Below are 21,839 nucleotides of genomic sequence, written 5' to 3'. Positions count from 1 at the left end.
GATCTGAGCTCTTGGAAGTCGTATTTGTTACTCGACCGAAGAGTAGAAGGGAAACAGCAGAAGATGCCATTATTGTGAGCTTTGTGAGTCCTTTTTGGAGTTTAATTTTAATTTAATTAAATTTTTTCAATACATATGTACATATACATGTTACGTATCCTCATACAACGGATCGTATGATGTCTTACGAAAAGTTATTCCTCATTTTTCATGTGTTTTTCTACAAGTGTCGATTTCCACTACAGTCTTTTCAAAATAAAACTACTAAGGTAGGGTTAGGAATAGATGAACTTGGTTAGGTTTAGGCAACAAAACTACTTAGTTAGGTTTCAGAAAAGATTGTGGTTTGGGTTAAAATAACTCCGGAAGTGGCGTAACTTAAGTACGGAAGCTGCGTGGCAAATAAATCGATTTTGACTTGTGGTTTCACACGGGACATGAACAGCAGTCTCCTAGGCGAAAGTCTTGTGTGTTTTTTTCCCGGTTCACAATTACATGGATTACATTCAAATATAAATTATATAATTAATAATATATTAAGTTTCGTGACTATTTCACAGCACAGACATGACGTACAAATGACACAGCAAAAGCAAGAACGGCGATTTTGGAGTTAATGTTGTTTATGTTGTAACTCCAACGCAAAGTGCAAAAAGTCATGTCAGTGACTCTTTAGTTGTGTCAACTCGACCCCTAGGTGCCAAAAAAATATGAATAAAGAAAAGCTTTTATATCAGAGACTATCGACTCTTTTTAAACATGTTGAGGTTATGAGACTAAACATTTTTATTGTTTGTCTTTGAATGCAGAATCTGCAAAACAATCCTTGGATATGAATAAAAACAAAATAAGACTTGACCTTGATGTGAATTAATACATCTTTTACATAAATTCATATAATGCCGTTTTATTTTATTTTTTTCAGTGGGATCAGCACATTTTTTCACCGCCCAGTTTTTGGGGGAAACGTTACAACAATGTGAGTGTGCCAGCGGAGCCCCACATAAATAAGTCCTCCCTCAGTCGCCGGTGCTTAAGTAGCAGCACGTCAAGCCATTCTTCTCACAGTTTTAGCGGTGCAATGGCCCATGCGGTTCCCTCACAGTGTGTTTAGAAGAGGACCCTCCATGTCTGCTCAGTTGTGCCTGGTTTACCAACACTATTGATTGCAGGTGATGTTCTGGACAGAGTCCATCTGACCTCTGGAGGGGCTTAAATACATCATTGTCCAGAGAGGGACCTCCTGAGACTCTGGTTATACTGTGTGTGCAGCCCTGCGCCTCACTCCCAGACACACTGATAAAGTGGCAACAAAAAAAGTCAACAGGACACATGGATAAGCACTTCTTACTCCTTTACAGTACTCTGCAAAATCTAAAAATACACCTGGAGGACAGATATGTATGTTGTCGGACATTAGAAACGTGATACGAGACACTATTTATGTACGTTGCGATTCCTCAGTCAGTACACTTCAGACAATCCTGCTTGCTCTTGTCATAATCACGCTGATCTGCTCTTCTCGTCGCCTTGCCGTGAACTCTAATTGGCGTTATTAATCAGCAATCATGTTAACACTCTCCCTAATCTGTGTGGCAAGCTCTTGCTCCATACACACCTCAGAGCCATTGATGGAAATCCAATGAGACATAGGTTTACCTGCCATGAAAGTACCTCGGTAGCAGTCGTCAACACATTGTGGGGAGTGAGGGGGGAAGTACACTTTAAATTAATTAACATCAGGCCTCTTGTAGCACTTCATTTTCTGTAAACAAACATTGTAATATGCCGTAATTAATTAGATATGCCAAGCTTCCTTTCTGGTCCTCTTGTTGATATTTCTTCTCGTGGTTCGCTTTATTTTGGTCAAATTTGAGGGTGTATCTCTAGTTAGGATGGGAAAGTGCAAAAATAATTTATTTAGGACTTATTTTCATTTGGAGCTCAACTAAAAGAGTCTAATATGCTGTACCAAAGCACATTGTATTTCTCCAGTATGCTGATATAATAAAGATATTACATGAGAATATTAGAAAAATACCAATGCACATAAGAGTAGATTATTAAAAAAATGTGGAAATTAACATCAAAGTAATGTAATTAAATTATTTAAAAAATAAAGATATTAGATTATTTAGCTATTGAAGGTCTAATATTTATTTTTTTAAATATATACATATACATGATAAATATCCTTATATAACGGTTTGAATGATATCTTACAAAAAGTTATTCCTCATTTTTCGTGTGTTTTCCTACAAATGTCCAGCAAGACGTGACGATTTCCGCTCCAGTCTTTTCAAAATAAGCTTCCGTCTTCACAGGAAACAACTTCATTAGGTTTAGGCAACAAAACTACTTAGTTAGGTTTAGGAAAAGACCATGGTTTGGGGTCAAAATAACTCCGTAAGTGGCGTAACTTAAGTACGGTAGTTACGTGACAAATAAATCAACGTTGACGTACGAGTTCGAGGGTACGAACTAGACGAAAGTCCGGTTTCTTTTGGCGTTTGTCGCTCTTTATACTTCCTGGTTCACAATTACGTGGATTACATACAAAATGTTTTTGTAGGATATATATGAATTACGGTGCATTACTTTTTGTAGGTATAGCTATGAACGGTATATGAGAACAGCCTGATACATTTAAATTCAGTTCACATACAGTTATTGAAAAGTTTGTTATGTGTTTTTCGGTTGATCATAATTTAAATTAAATGTTTAATGTTATAAACAAACCTTTAAAAGTGCCAGAAAACATGAATAGCGTACAAATTATTATACTAATGCATTTGTTTTGTGACAATATTAATCCTGTGTTTTGAAATTTGGTGGTGGAGTGACCCCCTTTTTGTTTCGAGGCAATCACAGATTCAATCATATAATTTTTTATGCAAAAAGAAAAACTTATTTGTGAGTTTATTTTTCAGTGACACTTTTTTTCCAAAAAAAACAGGGGCCCCACTTTCTGTTTTCCTGATTTCCATTTCATATCTGCAACACTCACGCGCCCAGCTCTGCATGAGACGCTGCTCATGGCTGATGATTTTCGAATCGATTTGCCATTCTCACAAACGAAGGGCACAAAAGGCTGAGCAATCAGTCCAAGGCTGGCTGCTTTTGGCCCAGAGAGAGGAGAGATACTCTGTGAGTGGAGGGCAAGCATGGCTGATCTGAATCATGAAGAATAATGTTTAGCCTGGCAGATGATTAGGGATGTTAATTTTTTTTTTTTTTGGAGGCTGGTGGGGGGGGGGGGTGGTGGGGCAAAGGGGGCTGGCACTTGGTGATGTCACTTTGGCGATCTGAACAATCTGGCAGGGCCGATCCTGGCGAAACGCTGCTCAATTTGCTGGGGCTCCTGCTCCATTTGCCTGTTAATGAGCACTGTTGTTGGAGGTACCCATGTGTACCATGTCATGAGGCTAGCAGGCAGCACCTTCACCTGACGCTCTGACCACAGAGGAAAATGGCAGCCGCTGTGACAGATGTTTTCACAGTCCTGGGGAGGGAGCCATGGGAGACCTGTACAGTCAGAGGGCCTCGATATATCGCTGGCAACAACTGCTACAACATGTGTCTGCCTCCGAGTACATCCAGCATGCACCGGAAACAAGGAGTCAGCTCTTTTCTTTAAAACAACATCAACATGACAAGAGCACGTCCCTCAGTGTGACTAAATAAAGACTATGATTAAAAAGGAGCCACAAAAGCTTATTTTTCGGGTCAGAAGAGGCACAAATATTTAAATATTTATCTCACACGTATGTGTCTGAATGGATAATTTGCTGTTTCCTGGTGTGTGATTCAGTGGGAGGAGCCCTCGGTGTCACAGGATGGATGGCCGGGGTAAACTCATCACGTCACAGCATGACAACGGCACTTAATTACTAATGAAAGGGTGAGCTCTCCACAGTCCACTAGTGTTGAATGAATCCAGGATTAAAGGAGCATACCAGTGACATTAATCGCTTTTTGCCATTTTACTTCAAATCCTGAATAGTTTGACTATTTTCTAAACTATACTGCTTGTCTTTTTTCTTGTATTTTTTGATGATTTACCTTTTTTTTGGTTACAGACATGCAACAAATGTCCCTGGCTGGAATCAACCCAGGGATTTTGCACTTACGTGGTATACATCTTAGACAACATGGCCACCAGGAAGTTATTTTAGAGGGCTGAAGAGGTCAGATTATCCAGTATTTCACTAAAAAATAAACCTGGATTTGTGTAGCATAAATAAACACCGTCTCCTACAAAATCCAGTCTCACAGGAAGACGCATAAATAGCAAGACATTACAAGGACATTCCGCGTGTCATGAGTATGCATTTTAGCCTTTTCGCATGTCATTTGTACGCCGCTTTTCGTGTGTCATTTGTACAAACGTCTGCGGTTAGGTTTAGGCAAGAAAAACACTTAGTTAGGGTAAAGGAAAACGTTAAGGTTGGGCTTAAAATAAGTACGTAACCTAAGCAGAACACGTACAGAAACAACTACGGAAAACACGTGACAAATGGCAATAACAAACACGTGACAAACACGTGACAAACGTCACTTAAGTAACTTACAAAACAAAACACGAGTCTCCTGGTTAAAAGTCCAGTGTTTTGTTGGGCTCATCCACCTCACTTTCTATACTACGTCACTAACTCTTACCGTAGCATATATACGCAGATGCGTTTACATTGCAGTCAGTACAGGATACATGGCGTTCAAATGACACACAGAAATCAGGAAAGGGGTACTTATTGCATGCTAAACGCCTCACGCATTATCATATGTTATATGTCTTTTCGTGCGAACGGGCTGCTCCATTACATTTCGAGGGAAGCGTATTTTCTTCTGGATTACGGTGACAGTTTTAAACTGTTTTAAACACGTGGTTACTGTTGTAAATTGAAACAAAACAAAACAAGAACCGCAACAAAACTACCACTTTAGGTTTAGACAACAAACCTGGTTAGGTTTAGTAATAAAAAAAAACATCATGATTTGGCTTGATAATGATAAGAGACATAGATTTTAAATTTAAAGGAGGGGATCAATGGAAAACAGTTGTAATGATCCAATTTGTCTTAACTAAAGGGTCTGAGTACTTCTTCCATCATATGAAGTACATCAATTGTTGGTGAGGAGCTAAAACTTGCAAACTGAAGGTAAACAGACTCAACAAAAACGCAGAGGATTGTGGGATACAAGAAGCCTCTGAGTAGCAATGAAAGTTGAAGGTTGCCATGGTTATTTATCGACGCCACTGAGTGAAATGTGCCACTATACATTGTAACGCCATTACACAGTGCATCATTAAACAGATCCATAAAACCGACAGGCAACCAGACCCAAATTTTAGTGACAAATGCGCTGATCTGAGATAAGTATAAATACTGTGTAATTCAGCGAGGTTTCACGCCTGGTTAAGCATGTACATCTTTTGGCGGCCCACTAACTGATACTACTTCAGCGCAATATTTCAGAGCACATCAACATCCCGGTGAAATTAACTCTGATGTGTGAGCAGACCCTGGGTCCGGCTCTCCAAACTGTCTCGTGATTATATCGAGATAGATAGAGCAAGTCGTGCACACAAATCTACAAGCTGTCCTGGCAAATTTAAATACAGAAAAAAAGAGGGAGAATGTTTTGTGCTGCTGGAAAATAGGTACGCGACGCCCCGAGAGTGTTTTTGGAGGCTGTTGGTTTTCCCTGAGTCTGATTACTGAATCCAGGGTTGATATACAGATGTAAATATGCTGCTTAGAAGCCCCCTCCTCCTCCTCTACAACCCCTCCCCTTCCTCTCCTCTTCCATCTGCCAGACAATAGTTTAAAATTCTTAATCCATGAGCAACCATTGAACATTAGTGAATTGCAAATTACAGATGTTTTACTGTCTCCCCCCTTTTCTTTTTTTTCCTGTTTTGATCTGTGCATCCCACTGTCACTCAGTGTCGCGCACGCATCCCTCGCTCCCCTGCATTCATTAGACACCCCGCGCCATCATGGCACCATATGACACTGTCATCATTTGGTAATTAAACCTTTGCTCGTTTAAATATGAAAAGCTGGCAAGGGTGTGATCATAAACAACGTTGCTCCAACCAGATTTTCCAGACTAAATGAGAATTCGAGCGACATCGTGCCAGAGATTTCTTTCTTTCTATCTTCACTTGAAATGAAAAACAAACATTGGGGGAGGGGGGAAAAGTTGTGCCAAACAAATCACACATTCAAATTCATATAAACAGATTCTTTATTTAAAACAATGCACTTTAGAAAACAAACTCCTGCTTAATGTGACACCATAAAAGTATGATTTTGTATGGGTATAGTCACAGATTACTCTTCCTTGAGTCCAGAAGTAAACAATGATAATAAACCTTCCACTTCCTATATGTGCACGATAACACCAAGAAGGGATTTTTACACTTAAATGATAAGCACAGGACATCACATCAGTGTTGCACTCTTCTCTCTCCCCCTAAACACAGTTGATCATGTTGGACCACCAGACGATAAAATCTCCCCGGTGCCCGAGGACAAGCGTCAACATCTCCCAGATTCTCATCTAAATTCACACAGGCCTCCATCACTGGAGATTTAGCCAAATGGCTGCGGAGAGGAGGAATGCCCGAACCATTACAAGCCAAACTACTGGCTTTTTATTACCACTAAACAATCTTCCTCGGAGCCGTCCTTTAGCATATATACCTCCGAGCTCGGGAGTGCGTGGGAGGAGGCCATTCAGTCACATTATGGCTTTCCATAGATCAAGGTCACAATTTTCATGATCATTACACCACTGAAGGTGACAGGAAGCATTTACAGAAGTGATCAGGAGCTTATGCGGGAGCTGCTCATCCGTAGATTTCTGGGGAGAGGAATATATGTACACACACACACACACACAAACTAATCAGCAAATGTGCAGCTGACATTTTATCATATCATCATTACAATGAAGACAAGCAGCAAAGACAAAGAGGGGAGAATTAAAAGAAATTCTGTGAGTTCAAAGCGTGCCACCAGGAGGTGACTGCTACATTATGCATTCACATGATGCCATAGGCTAACACATGTCAGCGGCCCACTGGACAGAAGCTCTGTTTCCCATATTGCTGACATGTGATTGGAAGCTGTTGGCTGTCTGGTTGGGACGGAGGCAGCTGGCGGGACACCTCCGAGCTGCCTCGGGCTGATCTCTACACACACACAAACACACACACACACACATACACTGAAGGATCCAGCTTCTCCCACGGTGATGAACCCAGGGCCTTATGGGAGGACTGGTGTGTGCTGCCTTTATCCACTGGAAGAGAGGCTTCTCTTGGTGGTTGGTGTAGGTGCAGATTTTTAAATAATAAAATAGAAAAATTAAGAAAAATGTCATACTTGGATATCAGGATGGACTTTTGTCGAAAAAGCGAAGCTAAATCTCTCCAAAAATATTCCTGACTTTAGTTTTCCAATGCCCTTAAATTGAACGCCTCTCCAGTAAGTTCCAACCAGAGGGTTACACATTTAACTATTCATGTGGAAAGTTTGATGAAGGGAAGAGAAGGGATTTAGCCCCTTCTTGTTCCCAGTACAATAAAATGCAACACGGAGAGAATATATTTTTGAAAATGACAAGATACAGTCCTATTTTTAATCCAGCACTGCAGGGCATATTTAACAATTACGTGCAAATCTGCATAATGAATGAGGAGCGAGTGTGTATTTTAAGTCTTTGGCGCTTTATTCCCCCAACTTAATGCATGGGAGGTAGAAAGACATACATGTGTGTGTGTGAAATATTCTGAATATTAATGGTAATTTTTTTAGGCTATATGGGGGGGGGGGGAGGAAATAAGATACTGAAATTTTGTACTGTAGAGATATAAAAGCTTGTAATAATAATAATAATAATAATAATATTAATAATAATATGTGATGTTTTGTAATTTGGCCCTTCTTTCACGTTTAAATGCAAATGAGATGTTAATTTTTCTTAATGATTTGCTGTACCTGAGGCATGGAAAAGCTCAGAAACTCAACTGTCTGACTGCTTTTGTGCTCAGGGTATGAAAAGTAATTTAACAAAGTGTTTTCTAATCAAAGTAATGTAACCTGATCTCACTTGCATTTGGATCTTTAATACAATATAAAATCACTGGAACCACCATGTGTGTGTATGTGTGTGTGTGTGTGTGTGTGTGAGGACTAATGACAGATCATCAGCTGAATAAGCTGCCAACATGCAGCTATAAGAGGAATTATAATTGGAGTTAACACCAAACTGGATATAGGAGTTGTTAAAGAGTGAGAGCAGCTCAAAGTCCTTCCATCCTGTGTGTGTTTTATCATCTGAAATACGACCCTGACTCGCTGCTGTAAACTTCCGCATTGACTTTTACGTCTATTCTTAATTTTTGATGATTCCCCATCAAAGACAGTAAACGGTTAAATTGGCTGCATTAAACTGACATATTTATTTATAAGCACACTTTAAAAAAAAGTGTTTAAATATAAGGAGGCAGCAAATTGGAAATCGAACCACCAATAAAAAAAAAAAAAAAAAAAAAATGCGACTTTTTGTTTTATATTATAATGTTTGAATTCATCATTTATACAATGTATTGTGGCTTTTAAAATGTATTCTACAAATAAAAATATTTACAGATATAAGATAATGGGTTTTCTCACCAAACACATCCCTGAACTCAAGGAAGACAACTAAAAATAAATAAATAATTTATATAGTTAATGTGTGAGATAACACTGGTCGATCATCTGCCTGTCACGTGAACCACGTGAAAGTTGAAAACACGTGTGGGTTTTATATATTTGAGGAGTTATAGTTGACAGAAGCACAATTTTTTACATGTTATTCTATTTATTTGCAGAATATTTGTTTTAAAAAAAAATGTTAAGGTGCATTAAAGAGAGATGCAGACAACTGATGACAAATTAACATTAAAACAATGCACATAATAATTATAATAAAATCTGAAATTGTATATATTACTGGAAAATAACGTTATATATATAAAAAAATACAGAAAACTATATAAATATTATAGCGATTTTTCGTTATGATTGCTGAAGAGGACCAGTGTGTGTGTGTTTAAATCAATAGGCCACACTTTGTGAGTTTATAACTCTGCATTATTAATATATAATTTGGTTTTACTGCATTGAACAGAAAACATACACTCAAATAACTAGCAATAAATATATTAAAAAAAAAATTAAAAAGATGATTTTTTTTTTGTTGCTGTATGTTTCTCCACATAACAAATACACAAATAAATAAATAAATAAACCTAACGATAAGAAACATAGATCACCTTCTAATTTTACATTTAAACGAGGGGATCGATGGGGGGAAAAAACTGTTGTAATGATCCAATTAATTATGGGCAAAATTAAAAAAGCAAGTGTAAAATCAATCTTTCACGGTGTCGAGGACGGAATCAAATTGATGCTTTATCCATCTGTTCACGCCAGCAGAGATTTGTAGCCTGGGAGTGTGTTTGTGGCTGCTCGCTGCTGGAGCACATGGACACACTGAGCAAATCCAATATACAGTAACACTGGCAGGAGATGTGTCTGTTAGTGGTATATATACAGGAGCTCAACTTCCTGTTCCATTCAAATATGAAAAAATATATATTTATTTGTATTTTAAGAGCAATAGATGATGTTTAATGTATATTTTTGGCACAAAAAAAGCCTGAAAATATTATTTATTTGTATTTTAAGAGCAATATCTGATGTTAAATGTAAATTTTTGGCACATAAAAAGCCTGAAAATATTATTTATTTGTATTTTAAAAGCAATAGATGACTTTTAATGTATATTTTTGGCACATAAAAAGCCTAAACATATTATTTATTTGTATTTCAAAAGCAATAGATGATGTTTAATGAATATTTTTGGCACATAAAAAGCCTGAAAATATTATTTATTTAAGCATGCAGAATTCCATAAATGTATTGATATATTCTCAGATCTAAATTAGCCAAAAATGCATCTCCTGGCAGACCCCTCTATTATTTATTTTTATTTAAAGAGCAATAGATGATGTTTAATGTATATTTTTGGCACATAAAAAGCCTGACATATTATTTATTTAAGCATGCAGAACTCCATACATTTTTATTTTTTTTACATATCCTCAGATTTAAAGAATTAGAAATGCATCCATAACTCTCCTGGCAGACCCCTCCCTTCAATCGAAAAGGATTAATATTCAACTTACAACCATGTGGTGTCAGCTCCCCTCTGCAGGGAAACTCACATCGATTGGTGACGTCGGAATAACGCGAGAGTCTACACACTGGGAGGAGGAAGAAGAAGAAGAAAAACATAAATGACACCTCTCTCACACCTCTAGAAATAAAAGTTCTTTACCACCACACACAGGAGCCTCCATCTCCACAGTCCTCCCCTGGATGTGTGAGCTGATGTTCGGCAGAGTGGAGCTGCATGCTGGACCCTCTCTGGTGCTGCTTCCTCCTCCTCCTCATCTTCCTCCTCCTCATCTTCCTCCTCCTCCTCCTCCTCCTCCTCCATGCCACCTCTCCTCTCTCCTCTCTGCACAGGCCATTAGGAAGCGGGGCAAAAGATAAATTGCTCTCTGTCAATACATTACACCTCTCCTAATGGGTGCACCCGGGCTCCAAAAACATTTTCCAAACTCTTGACATGCGCCTGCGTCGTCTTAAATACTGCAGTTTGTGTGTGTGTGTGTCACAGTGGAAATGAGTCAGTAATTGATGCAAATTTTTTGCAAATATTTTTCTGAAACTGGTGAATTTGGGCTGATTTTTTTTTTTTTTTACTCAGATTATTAGAAGTATTAATGTTTAATTATTAAAAAAGAAAAAAAGAAAATGTGATAATTGATAACTTAATTAGCAGCTTTTTGTATTGTTTAAATGTCTTTTTAGGAGCACTCTGACCCAGAGTTGTCTCTGTTTTTGGCTCAAATGAATACAAGTATTAATGTTAAATTATAAAAGGAAAAACTGGAAGAAAAAAAAAAAAAAAAGGTGATAATTGATAACTTAATTAACAGCTTTTGTATTGTTTAAATGTCTTTGTAGGAGCTCTCTGAGTTGTAGCAGCTGAATGGAGCTAAAAAAGAGAGGCCCATCTGACCACACACACACACCACACAGTGCTGTTCAAACAAACCAAATAAAGTAAACATTTGAATATATGTTTTTCTTTAAAAAAACTAAAAAAACAATAAACATTTTGTTTTCCACCCCCTCCTCTTCCTCTTTCTGTTTAATTTTTGCAGTGGGGAGATCATATTGTGGGGAGCAGGAGGGCACCAGAGAGATGAAACTGAGGGAGGTGGTGGGGGTCTTATAGGGGGGAGAATGAGGGAGAATGTAGCTTTAAGGGAAATGTGCAGCCGGGTGTGAAATTACAGCCTATAGTGCTACATATTGTACCAGAAGCTCACTCCAAAAACAGTAACAAAAAGAGAAATCATCCCCTAACCTGACCAGGAGGCAGAGCAAGAGATGTGGCCGTCTGCCCCTAAGAGGTGCACCCCCTCCACCACCACCCAACTCCACCTACACCCCCCAAAATATGGCCAAATATGTGGTGAGGGCGCGTGCATAAAACAATAGCAAGGAGAATAAGACTGAGATTATGTATTTTATTTTGAAATTTTAGTAATAGATTTTATTGTGGTATTAATTATTTAATATATTTTTTAAAAATTACTATTATTGTCACTCCATGTATGGAGAAATATTCAATGACAAATATAATTGACTGAAATTTCGATCAACTTGCGATTTTTATTTATTTATGTTTATGTATTTTTATAATGTATTTCCATATAATCTTGTTGTATTTTAATTATATTTTCTTAATTTATTTTCATGTAACCTTATTGTATTTTTAATATATTTTAATTGCATTTTTTAATGTATTTTCATGTTATCTCATTGTATTTTTTATGTATTTCCATGTAATCTTATTGTATTTTAATTATAATTTAAATGAATATAATATAATTTTATTGCATTTCTTTATTCACTTGTATTTCCTTTTAATTTGTCTTCCGTTTTGGTTTCCCTTGTAAAACAATTTGTAAACTTTGTCAAGAAAAGTGCTTCACAAATTCAGTTTGTTGTTATTATTTATATGTATTCTATAATTTACAGTATATATTAATCAAAATAATTATATGGTGAATTAAAACAAATTTTTTTTTTTATTTGATATATTCCAAATGTAAAACATGATATTAATAGGATCCAAAACGAAGCACCTTGACTTTCACATGACTCCATCCTGCATTGTTTAGTTTTAACTTCCCAACCAGAGGACTTTAAACTGCAGGTTTATGCCAAGTAGCCGATTATCTGCTGTTTAATTCATTGCAATACCTTACATGGATCCACACCTGATGGATTATTGTTCCAGAAGAATATATTTTGACTTCTCAGTTTGATCACAAGCACTCAAGTGCACCCCAAGTTTTACTTTTTTCTGGACTCTGGCAGCACCTTTAAAATGTTGAGAAACTATACAGCGCCATCTACAGAAGCTCAGAAGCACTGCTGCAGTTTCACCTCCAACCTCAAACCACCAACAACACTGCTCCCAGTTTGGACCACTACAATCATCACACCATCATCTGAATGTAAAAAAAAAAAAAAAAAAAAGGTCAATACACCTATAATTATATATTAGCCACCAATTTTAACATTTTATATGGAAATAAAACCAGAATTAAAGCTATAAACAAATTATTTGAGGCCTACTTTGGTTCCAGAGTGGACATAAAAGACAGAAAAATGAAATAAAAATTCAAAGGTTGGAGCTAAATCCAGGTTGTGAGGACACATAAATATCCAGAGAGAAAAAGAGAAAAAGATCAGAAAGAAACACAAATTAAAAAAAATAAAATAATCTCTTTCATTGATTCAAAACTTCCAGTATAAGCGAGCATATAATTCACAGCTGTTATAATGTCTAATAAAAATATAATGTGATATTTCTAAACTCCGAATCCATTCCTTATTTATCTCCCTCCCCTTTCCTGCCTCTGTGTCAGACCCACAGACCTCCTCATTTGGACCCCCGAGTTTTGTTTTTTTCTTGCGTTGGCGAATCACAAAGTGTTGGCATCTATTGCCTTTGTCTGACAAGTCATCCATATAAGCAAAAAGGGGGGGTCTGCAGAGAGGAGGAGAGGGGTGAGAGGAGAAGAGGAGAAGAGGAGGGGTTGCAGCTTTTAGAAACCACAGACACAGAGAGACGCTTCATTCCCAGCCCAAAGATCCAGCATAACGCATCCACACAGAGAGAGAAGAGAAACCATACGAGTGCGCATGTTTTCTTCCACCACCGACGCGTGAATCAAGGCCACCAAGGATTGAGGAGATACCGAGGAGATATTTCCTTTTCAAGACTCTTGTGTGAGAATTACTGCTTCACCTGCTTTTGAGAGAAAGAAAAAAACACCCAGGTCGTGTTTTACTGAAACAATCCTCTCCTATCCCGGTCATGCTGCTGCTGCTGCTGCTGCTGCTGCGCACCTGCCACCAGACCTCCGCACCAGCACCGGACTGTTGTTGAAGAGAGAGGCAACTTTTTGGGGGTAAAGAAGTTGCAAGGAGGGTGGAGGGGGCAAACTATAAGTCCCTCCATCGAGTATAGAGAGAGCCACCTTTTTTTCTTCTCATTTTCACCCTTGATCGGAAGGCGAAAACGGCGACTTCAGTTGATTATCTGTCTTTCCTTTGCTATCCAATGGATATTCACTGTAAAGCAGACCCCTTCACAGCGATGCACCGTAAGTAGCACAAACCCGAGTTCCTCTGCAGCTATATAACACAGAGAAATAATACATAATATTATATGCATATTGCAAAAAAAGGCCTGCAGCAGAGAGCTTGTATGTGCATTTTTGGTGCATAAAAACAGGCTAATAAACTGACATAGAATAGAATAGAGACTTTATTGTCATTGTCATTGAAAACAACGAAAAAACAGTTTAGCAGCTCTTGGCAGGAAAAGCAAACAATAAAAGCAAACATTCAAATCAAAATGTAGACAAATAAATGGATCATAAAGTGCAGGTTATGGTTCAGCAGCTAGTGTGACATGGAGGCAAACATGGAAACATAATAGTGGAGTAAATAGCCTTATGTCTTATGTGTGCACATTTCAGCCAATATTCTGCTTTAAAAAAATTTAAAAAATATAATTCTGTACACATGCAGAAACTTGTCATAGTAAACAAAGAACATGCAGGTACTCTTAATTTACACGTGTATCAGCCTCCAGCTTCTCCGCAGCTATACAACACGGAGAGAAATAATAAGAATAAATAATATTAAATGCATATTACAAAAAAAGGCCTGCAGCAGAGAGCTGTATGTGCGTGTTTGGCGCATAAAAACAGCCTAATAAACTGACATAGAGGCAAACATGGAAACATAATAGTGGAATAAATAGCTTCATGTCTTATGTGTGCACATTTCAGCAAATATTCTGCTTTAAAATTCTTTAAAAAATATAATACTTCTGTATACATGCAGAAACTTGTCATAGTAAACAAAGAACATGCAGGTACTCTTAATTTACACGTGTATCCAGCTTCCCGCGCACTGTGTGTGTGTGTGTGTGTGTGTGTGTGTGTGTGTGTGTGTGTGTGTGTGTGTGTGTGTTTAGGCCTAATAATAATAATAATAAGTCACATACTATTATTCTAATAACAGCATTGAGTCCAACTTAAGTCCACATACTTGTAATTTGGTGAATGTGTGTGTGAATAATGGATGACCTTCTTTCGTTTACTAAATAATATGTAATATGAGTAATCAAAGCTCGTTCAATTATTTAAAATTACCGTGCAGCGAAAATGAGGGAGCTTGTAACTTAATAGCCATAACATGAGCCGTGGTGGAGCTCTGCTGAGAAAATATATTTTCTTTTTTTTTTGACTGTGAGAAACTTTAAAGTACTGGAGACTCAAATAAACTAATATATTTTTTAATTATTTTTTAAAGCTGCACAGTTAGACAGATGCAAAATAATATGCAGTGTGAGTAGGTGTTCAGCACTTGAATGTAACCTTGTGTTTTATTTATTTTTTAAAAATATAATAAAAGCATTATTGTAAGTTAAATATATATTTTTTAAACACAAAGAGAAATAGACCAACAAGTATGGACAAAAACATGCAAATAAATAAAACACATTTCCTGCTGCAATATCCATTTTTTTCCATAAAAAAAAAAAGCCTAATAATAAATAAAAACATTCATTATGGACACTTGTTTTACAGTGATCATCTCTACTCTTTGCTTTCTCTTAAATCACCAAATCATCCTATTAATTATTTGGAAAAATTGCAAAATATTAGCCTATTATTTGGTCATTGTTCTGTATTTATATAACGTTTAAAACACAGAAAAATAAGGCGTCTCCATGATGGCAGTAAACAACTTTTCAAAAAAAAATTATATATTTTTTAAATGAACAGGAATAATGTGCAGCATTTCATAGCTTTTCCATAATAAAACAAATAAATGTAAATCCACCTGCTCCATAGAAACAAGAAAAAGAAACCATGTTATCTCAGATATATTCCAGCTATATTCCATCATTTTTAAAATTAAAAAAAATATATTTTTTTAAATTAACAGGAATTATGTGCAGCATTTCATGCATCTCCATAATACAACAACTAAATGCAAATCCACCTGCTCCATAGAAACAAAAAAAAGGAAACCATGACATCTTAAGATATCCCATCATTTTTCTCTCTCTACTATAATTAGAAAACAAAAAAAGGCCTGATAATAAATAAAAACATTCATTATGGACACTTGTTTTACAGTGATGTGATCATCTCTACTCTTTGCTTTCTCTTAAATCACCAAAACATCCAATTTACCCATGAATTATTTGGAAAAATGACAAAATATTAGCCTATTATATTGTCATTGTGCAGAAAATAAGGCATCTCCATGATAGCATTAAACAATTTTCTGATTCCATAAAATTAAAAAAATAATAATTATATATTTTTTAAATGAACAGGAATTTTGTGCAGCAATTTCATGCATCTCCATAATAAAACAAATAAATGCAAATCCACCTGCTCCATAGAAACAAGAAAAGGAAACCATGATATTTTTCTCTCTCCTATAATTAGAAAAACAAACTCACCATGCGTCCTCCTCCTCCATCACCACTGCTTTATGTAATGTTACGCTTGTGTTTGTTTCTGGCTGTTGTGTCCCACGTAGGGCACGGAGGTGTGAACCAGCTCGGCGGGGTGTTTGTGAACGGCAGACCCCTCCCGGACGTGGTGAGGCAGCGGATCGTGGAGCTCGCCCACCAGGGCGTCCGGCCCTGCGACATCTCCAGACAGCTGCGGGTCAGCCACGGCTGCGTCAGCAAGATCCTGGGCAGGTGGGTGAACAGTCTCCGGACAAGCCCCGCAGACAGGTACACTCTGCTAGAGCCGGGTGCGACGAGGTGGATGGATGGAGAAATAAATAAATATTAATATATATATATGCACGATGTTGGAGGTGGAGGAGAGAGCTCAACCTGCAAAACTCAGCTTTTTTTTAATTCTGAAATGATTATTTTAGTAAATTATACACTATTTCTTAGAGTTCAGGTGGGCTTCTCCTCCATTTTTTTATATGTATGTTGGTGTTTATTGTAAAGATTACATTTTGCAGAATTACATCCTTGCCGTGTATATCCTCCTGAGACCCACCCCATTGACATGTGTCCTCTCTAGTGGACATTTTGTCCACATGCATCTCCTTTTACTCTTTTGACCTACTCTAGCAACCCCTTAAAGAGGACATCATGGGCTTTCCAGTGATATGTCATATGTTTTTTTTAAATCAAGTTGAATGTATTCTTGGTTTAATATCACTCTATAGCCATTTTTTTTTTTTGTATCTACTAAATTCGGCTGTCTTTTCACACTGAAATAGTCCACTACAGTGGACATATTGCAAAAATTTGAAAAAAAAATTAAAAAGTCTAAATTGTAAGATTTTCTTTTTAACCCTAAATAGGAAGGAAATCACACAAAAATAAATAAATTGGAAGACTTTTTTTTACTCGGTTTCCAGGAGGATATGCATGCATGCACTATGCGTTTTTCTTGCATTTTTTAAGAAAATATATGTTTGTTTTGAGACATCATTTAATATTCGAAAACGCATATTAGACACAAAACATTAAAGTTTGATGTTTTGCTGAAGAAAAGTTTGACTTTCTTGTTTAAAAAAAAAAAAAAAAAAAAAAAAAAGTACTCTACTAGGGGTATAATTGCGTCTTAAAAATTGCTATTGGAGAATATTATTGCTATTATTATTGCAGATACTACGAGACTGGCAGCATCAAACCCGGGGTGATAGGTGGCTCTAAACCTAAAGTGGCCACGCCAAAGGTGGTGGACAAAATCGCAGACTACAAGAGACAAAACCCGACCATGTTTGCGTGGGAGATCAGAGACAGACTGCTGGCAGAGGCTGTCTGCGACAACGACACTGTCCCCAGCGTCTCATCCATTAACAGGTAGGACACCAATCATTTTAATATAAACGAAAGAATACATGCAATTTTTTTTCTCATTTTGTAAATTTGGGCTGCAGGATGTAAACACTTGAATGCAATAACTCATGTATCTGTGCCATAAGAGCAGCAGATTATTGTTTGACTAAACTTTGTGCTGGACCTGCTCGCCCGATAGTGCATGAGGCTGCCTGAGGTCTCTGAGGTGCAATTCAATCTTTCAGACCAAACTCCCTCAACAATCAGCAGTACATCCAGGACTGAGTGAATCTGTCGAGATGAAAACCGATCAATATTCGGTGACCAGATCCCGTGGCGCTATAAAGCAGGCCAATTTTCTTTAGCACATCTAATGTGCTGCTGCTGGAGCTGCTGCTGCTGCACACAGAGAGAGCAGAGCTGAGCAACACTCTGGCTTTTCTGCAGGATTTTATTTTGAAGAAAATATTGCATCATGTGAAAATAACATGCCAAATAAAACAATAACACTTTGCAAGAACAAAAAGCCTTAAAAATCACTTTCTGATTATAAATAAGGCTCCTGATTTAAATCATTGCATTACAATTTGAGGTGGTGCTGCTGCTGCACACACACACACACACACACACACAGAGAGGAGAGCTGAGCAAAACTCTGGCTTTTCTGCAGGATTTTATTTTGAAGAAAATATTGCATCATGTGAAAATAACATGCCAAATAAAAAAAAAACACTTTGCAAGAACAAAAAAGCCTTAAAAATCACCTCCTGAATATAAATAAGGCTCCTGATTTAAATCATTGCATCAAAATTTTAGGTGATATCTCGCTTTAATTAATATTGATGCAACATTATGATGATGCATAAAAGTGCAGCCTTAATTGTGGCTTTAAAAAGGGTAAAATATTGATATTTAACATTTTAGGTGTCATCATTTATGCTACAAATCTTCAGTTTTCATATAGAAACTCACCATGGTTATAGAGTGGTAGCTACAGGAGGACCCAGGACACCCCCCACACCCTCACCCCGCCTCACCCCCCACACCCCTCCACCACCAGAGATCCCTGGTGATGAACTTTGGTTAAGAGGCACTGTTCCATAGAGCCAGCATCAGCATTACATTTTAATGAGCTGATGGAAGAGCACGGACAGCTCCACACAAGACATCTTTTAAATAGAGAAAAAAAGGCTGAAGAAAATTCATTTCATGCTTCGTGGCTGCTTAAAAAGCCCTATTTAAGGAGGCTCAGACACATGTATGTGATAAATTCAAAATGTACATTAATATCATTAAAAGAGCCCCATATAAAGTTTTTTCAATTCCAATTAAAGCTTTCAATTTTGGTTAGGGGGGGAAGTGAGGGGGCTTATGTGTCTTTGTTTATGTGGGAAATTAAATTGTGAACACAAAAGAACTGTAATTCTATCAGTCAAATATGAGAGCTACTTTGAATTTTCTATTACGGCTTAATGCTGAATATTTTCTCTTTTTTTAAAGCAGATTTCAATGCGTTGCTCTGTGCCACACACACACACATACACACACAAATGAGACGCATTTGTTTTGATTTATGTGGAGGTTAATATTTCAATACATTTCAATGAGTTTCTAAAGGAGCAGTCTGCGAAAAAAAATCAATGAAAGCATCCTTAGTGCCTCGAGATCATGTGATGCTACTTCAAGTTTGAAAATCCCTTGAAAAAGTGTCTGTAAATAAATAACAAGAGAAGTTTTTTACTCCAGGTGTTATAACGGGGGTTTCCCCAGTTAAGGCAATTCAGAAAAAGAAAAAAAAAACACTGGAGTCAAAGTTTCCAGTTGGATGATTGTGACTGGGACCAGAGCGTCTGACCTCAGGACTGTTGACAAAAGACGATGCTCCATTTAAACACCTTTCGCCTGCATGCATTATTAAAAGCTACAGAGATAGTGTTGTAGGGCCACTATGACCAACAAGTAACGCTACCCTGTTGGTAGACATAAAAAAAAAAAAAAGGTCCTCAATGGCGCTCGATATTATTGATTCAGAAGGAAAGCAATTTTAATATTTCTTCGGGGGATTTTCAGCAACAGCCGGGTCATTAATTCATTCTCCCAAATTGCTTATTCAATATCAAGAACATGGATACCAAATAAAGTCTTTTGAATTTATGTAGCACACACAAGTCAAGGGGTCGAATAACTGTTATGGGGGAGAAGTGAAAAAAATTAAAACGTCAATATGCGCTCTCTGGGAAGCCTTGTTGTTAGGTTGGCTTTGCCTCCGAGGGGAGTTTTTCTTTCTTTATTTTTATTTGTGACAGATTTATTCCTCTGGAGCCTTCTGGCACCTACAGTAACATCAATATCCAAATCATCTGATGCATTTCTGGAGAGTATTTTGGTTCAAAACTGTATTATCTGAGCGGGTGAATATTTTTTATTCTGCTGAAATAAAACATGCAAAGATATAAATCTTAAATTGTGCAAAGAAATCAACCCTAAAAAGGTCCACGGTCCTCGCCCGACCTTTTCCCCTTTGTGCTCTCAAATAGCTCTCGTGGCATACATGATGAATAGTTTTAAAGTTTACAAATTATTGTGACAGCTCCCTTTCTCCCCAAGTGCCACTCAGATTAAAGGAATCTAATGCTGGCGTAAGCTTGTGCAAGGCAATAAGGAACTATTGCTTTCCTGTCACATATAATTTATAGCTTTCTATTTGCATCTGTTTGCCCGTGTGACTAATCCCCAACTTTTTCTCCCCAAGCCCCGATCAATACGACCTCATCCTGCATTGGCACACGGGGGCCGCTGGCTCTACAGAGATGTTTGATCTGGGAAGCAAAGGGCTGCGATCGGCTCCCGGTGGTGAAACTCCCTCCACAGTGGGGAGAGAGAGAGGGAGGGGAAAGAGGAGAGGGTGGTGGGGGGGGGAGAGCTGATTAGTGTGGGCCAGGTAGAGTCAGTGAAGCTGATCATTGAGGTGAATTGATGTGATTTCATGCTTTGTTTGCAAGATCACTCAGACCAAAAGTGCAATGAAGACTTTTCTCCAGACCTCACCTTTATAAAAAAGGTAGAGCCGCTGATCCCTTCTTGCGTATGAGTTGATATCTTAATCACACGATATCTCCATGATGTTAGGGGCGTCTCCAGGAAGTTGGTGATAGAAAAAGCAGCACTGACTTCTCCTTTGTTCCACCAGGATCATCCGAACAAAAGTCCAGCAGCCTTTCCATCCGTCTCCTGATGGGTCGTCCCTGTCCACACCGGGCCATACTATAGGTAAGCTCACAGCATAAGCATCAGCACATACTGTAACATGCATGTTTTCATTGCAAAGCTAATTTTTTCTGTGTTTTTTCCCCAGTACCAAGCACAGCCTCTCCGCCTGTAACCAGCGCCTCCAACGACCCTGCAGGATCCTACTCCATCAATGGGATTCTGGGTATTCCACGATCCAACGGTGAAAAGAGGAAAAGAGATGAAGGTAAGATGATTCTTCTGTCTTGAGGAGAGAAAAAAAGCTCAGGATTAGCATGCAGAAAGTATCTAAAATCCTACAAAAAATGAGTTCTGTGCAGCTTTTATGCTATATAAAACCCACTTTGCTGAACTTGCAATTACAGCATTAAAACCCGCTTCGGTTCCACTAGATGACCCTTATAAAACACCTTAAGTCTGAACTCTGTTACACCGCTGTGTCAATCTGCCAAGGAGTCTTTTGATTTGAAGACACGACCTCCGCTGTTGTCTCCTGCAATTAATCTTTATGGAAGTGATTAAAGGGCTTTAGATAATTACATGTCAAGATGATGTAGCCAACCACCCAGGTCAGTCAAGAAAGCCGCTGCAGCTCTGTGGAGGGGCTTTTTTTTCTTCCTCTCCTCCCTTTAACAAAAGTGGCTCTTGCTGCTGAAGTAGTGGATATAAGGGGGCCTGAGGCGATATAGATTATTGGTTCTGTAAGCAATAGGCTTCCTTAATGTCACTACATAAGTCTGATGAGAATAGCTAAACAGATGCACTCGTGTTGCAAAGCATGTTCGGGTACGGGAGGGATGCTGCTGGAAAGGGGGCAGTTATCTCAAACAGGGTGGGGAATGAGTGCCTTATTTCTGCGGTGCTCGGGAATGAGAGCTAATCAGAGCACGGCGGCAGTTTACATAGCGTCTTCTTTGTTATGGCGTTTGTTGAGAAGCGCGGGGGTTTGCGGGATATTGAGTGGAATTGATGTTTTATGTGCGTGCGGGGAGGGGAGGGATGACTAATGACCTGTCAGAGGTAGATTTCCTGGCAAAGAT

At 38.0% G+C, this 21,839-nt stretch overlaps 1 protein-coding gene across 1 annotated transcript in view; it reads left to right on the top strand.

Moving 5' to 3' along the window:
* The first annotated feature begins 12,988 nt into the window (after window positions 1–12,988).
* The window catches only part of LOC141758549 (paired box protein Pax-2a-like), a 34,541-nt gene continuing 25,690 nt past the window's right edge, over window positions 12,989–21,839 (top strand). Inside the window, exons 1-5 of the mRNA XM_074620087.1 lie at window positions 12,989–13,813; window positions 16,266–16,479; window positions 17,377–17,574; window positions 20,741–20,820; window positions 20,906–21,025. Coding sequence (XP_074476188.1) covers window positions 13,771–13,813; window positions 16,266–16,479; window positions 17,377–17,574; window positions 20,741–20,820; window positions 20,906–21,025 — 655 coding nt within the window. The 5' untranslated portion in view covers window positions 12,989–13,770. The remainder of the gene's footprint in view (window positions 13,814–16,265; window positions 16,480–17,376; window positions 17,575–20,740; window positions 20,821–20,905; window positions 21,026–21,839) is intronic.

This window comes from Sebastes fasciatus, chromosome 20 (assembly GCF_043250625.1).
Source record: "Sebastes fasciatus isolate fSebFas1 chromosome 20, fSebFas1.pri, whole genome shotgun sequence".
Classification (NCBI taxonomy): domain Eukaryota; kingdom Metazoa; phylum Chordata; class Actinopteri; order Perciformes; family Sebastidae; genus Sebastes; species Sebastes fasciatus.
Note: the sequence above shows the minus strand (reverse complement) of the source record. Positions and strands in the feature narration are given on the sequence as shown.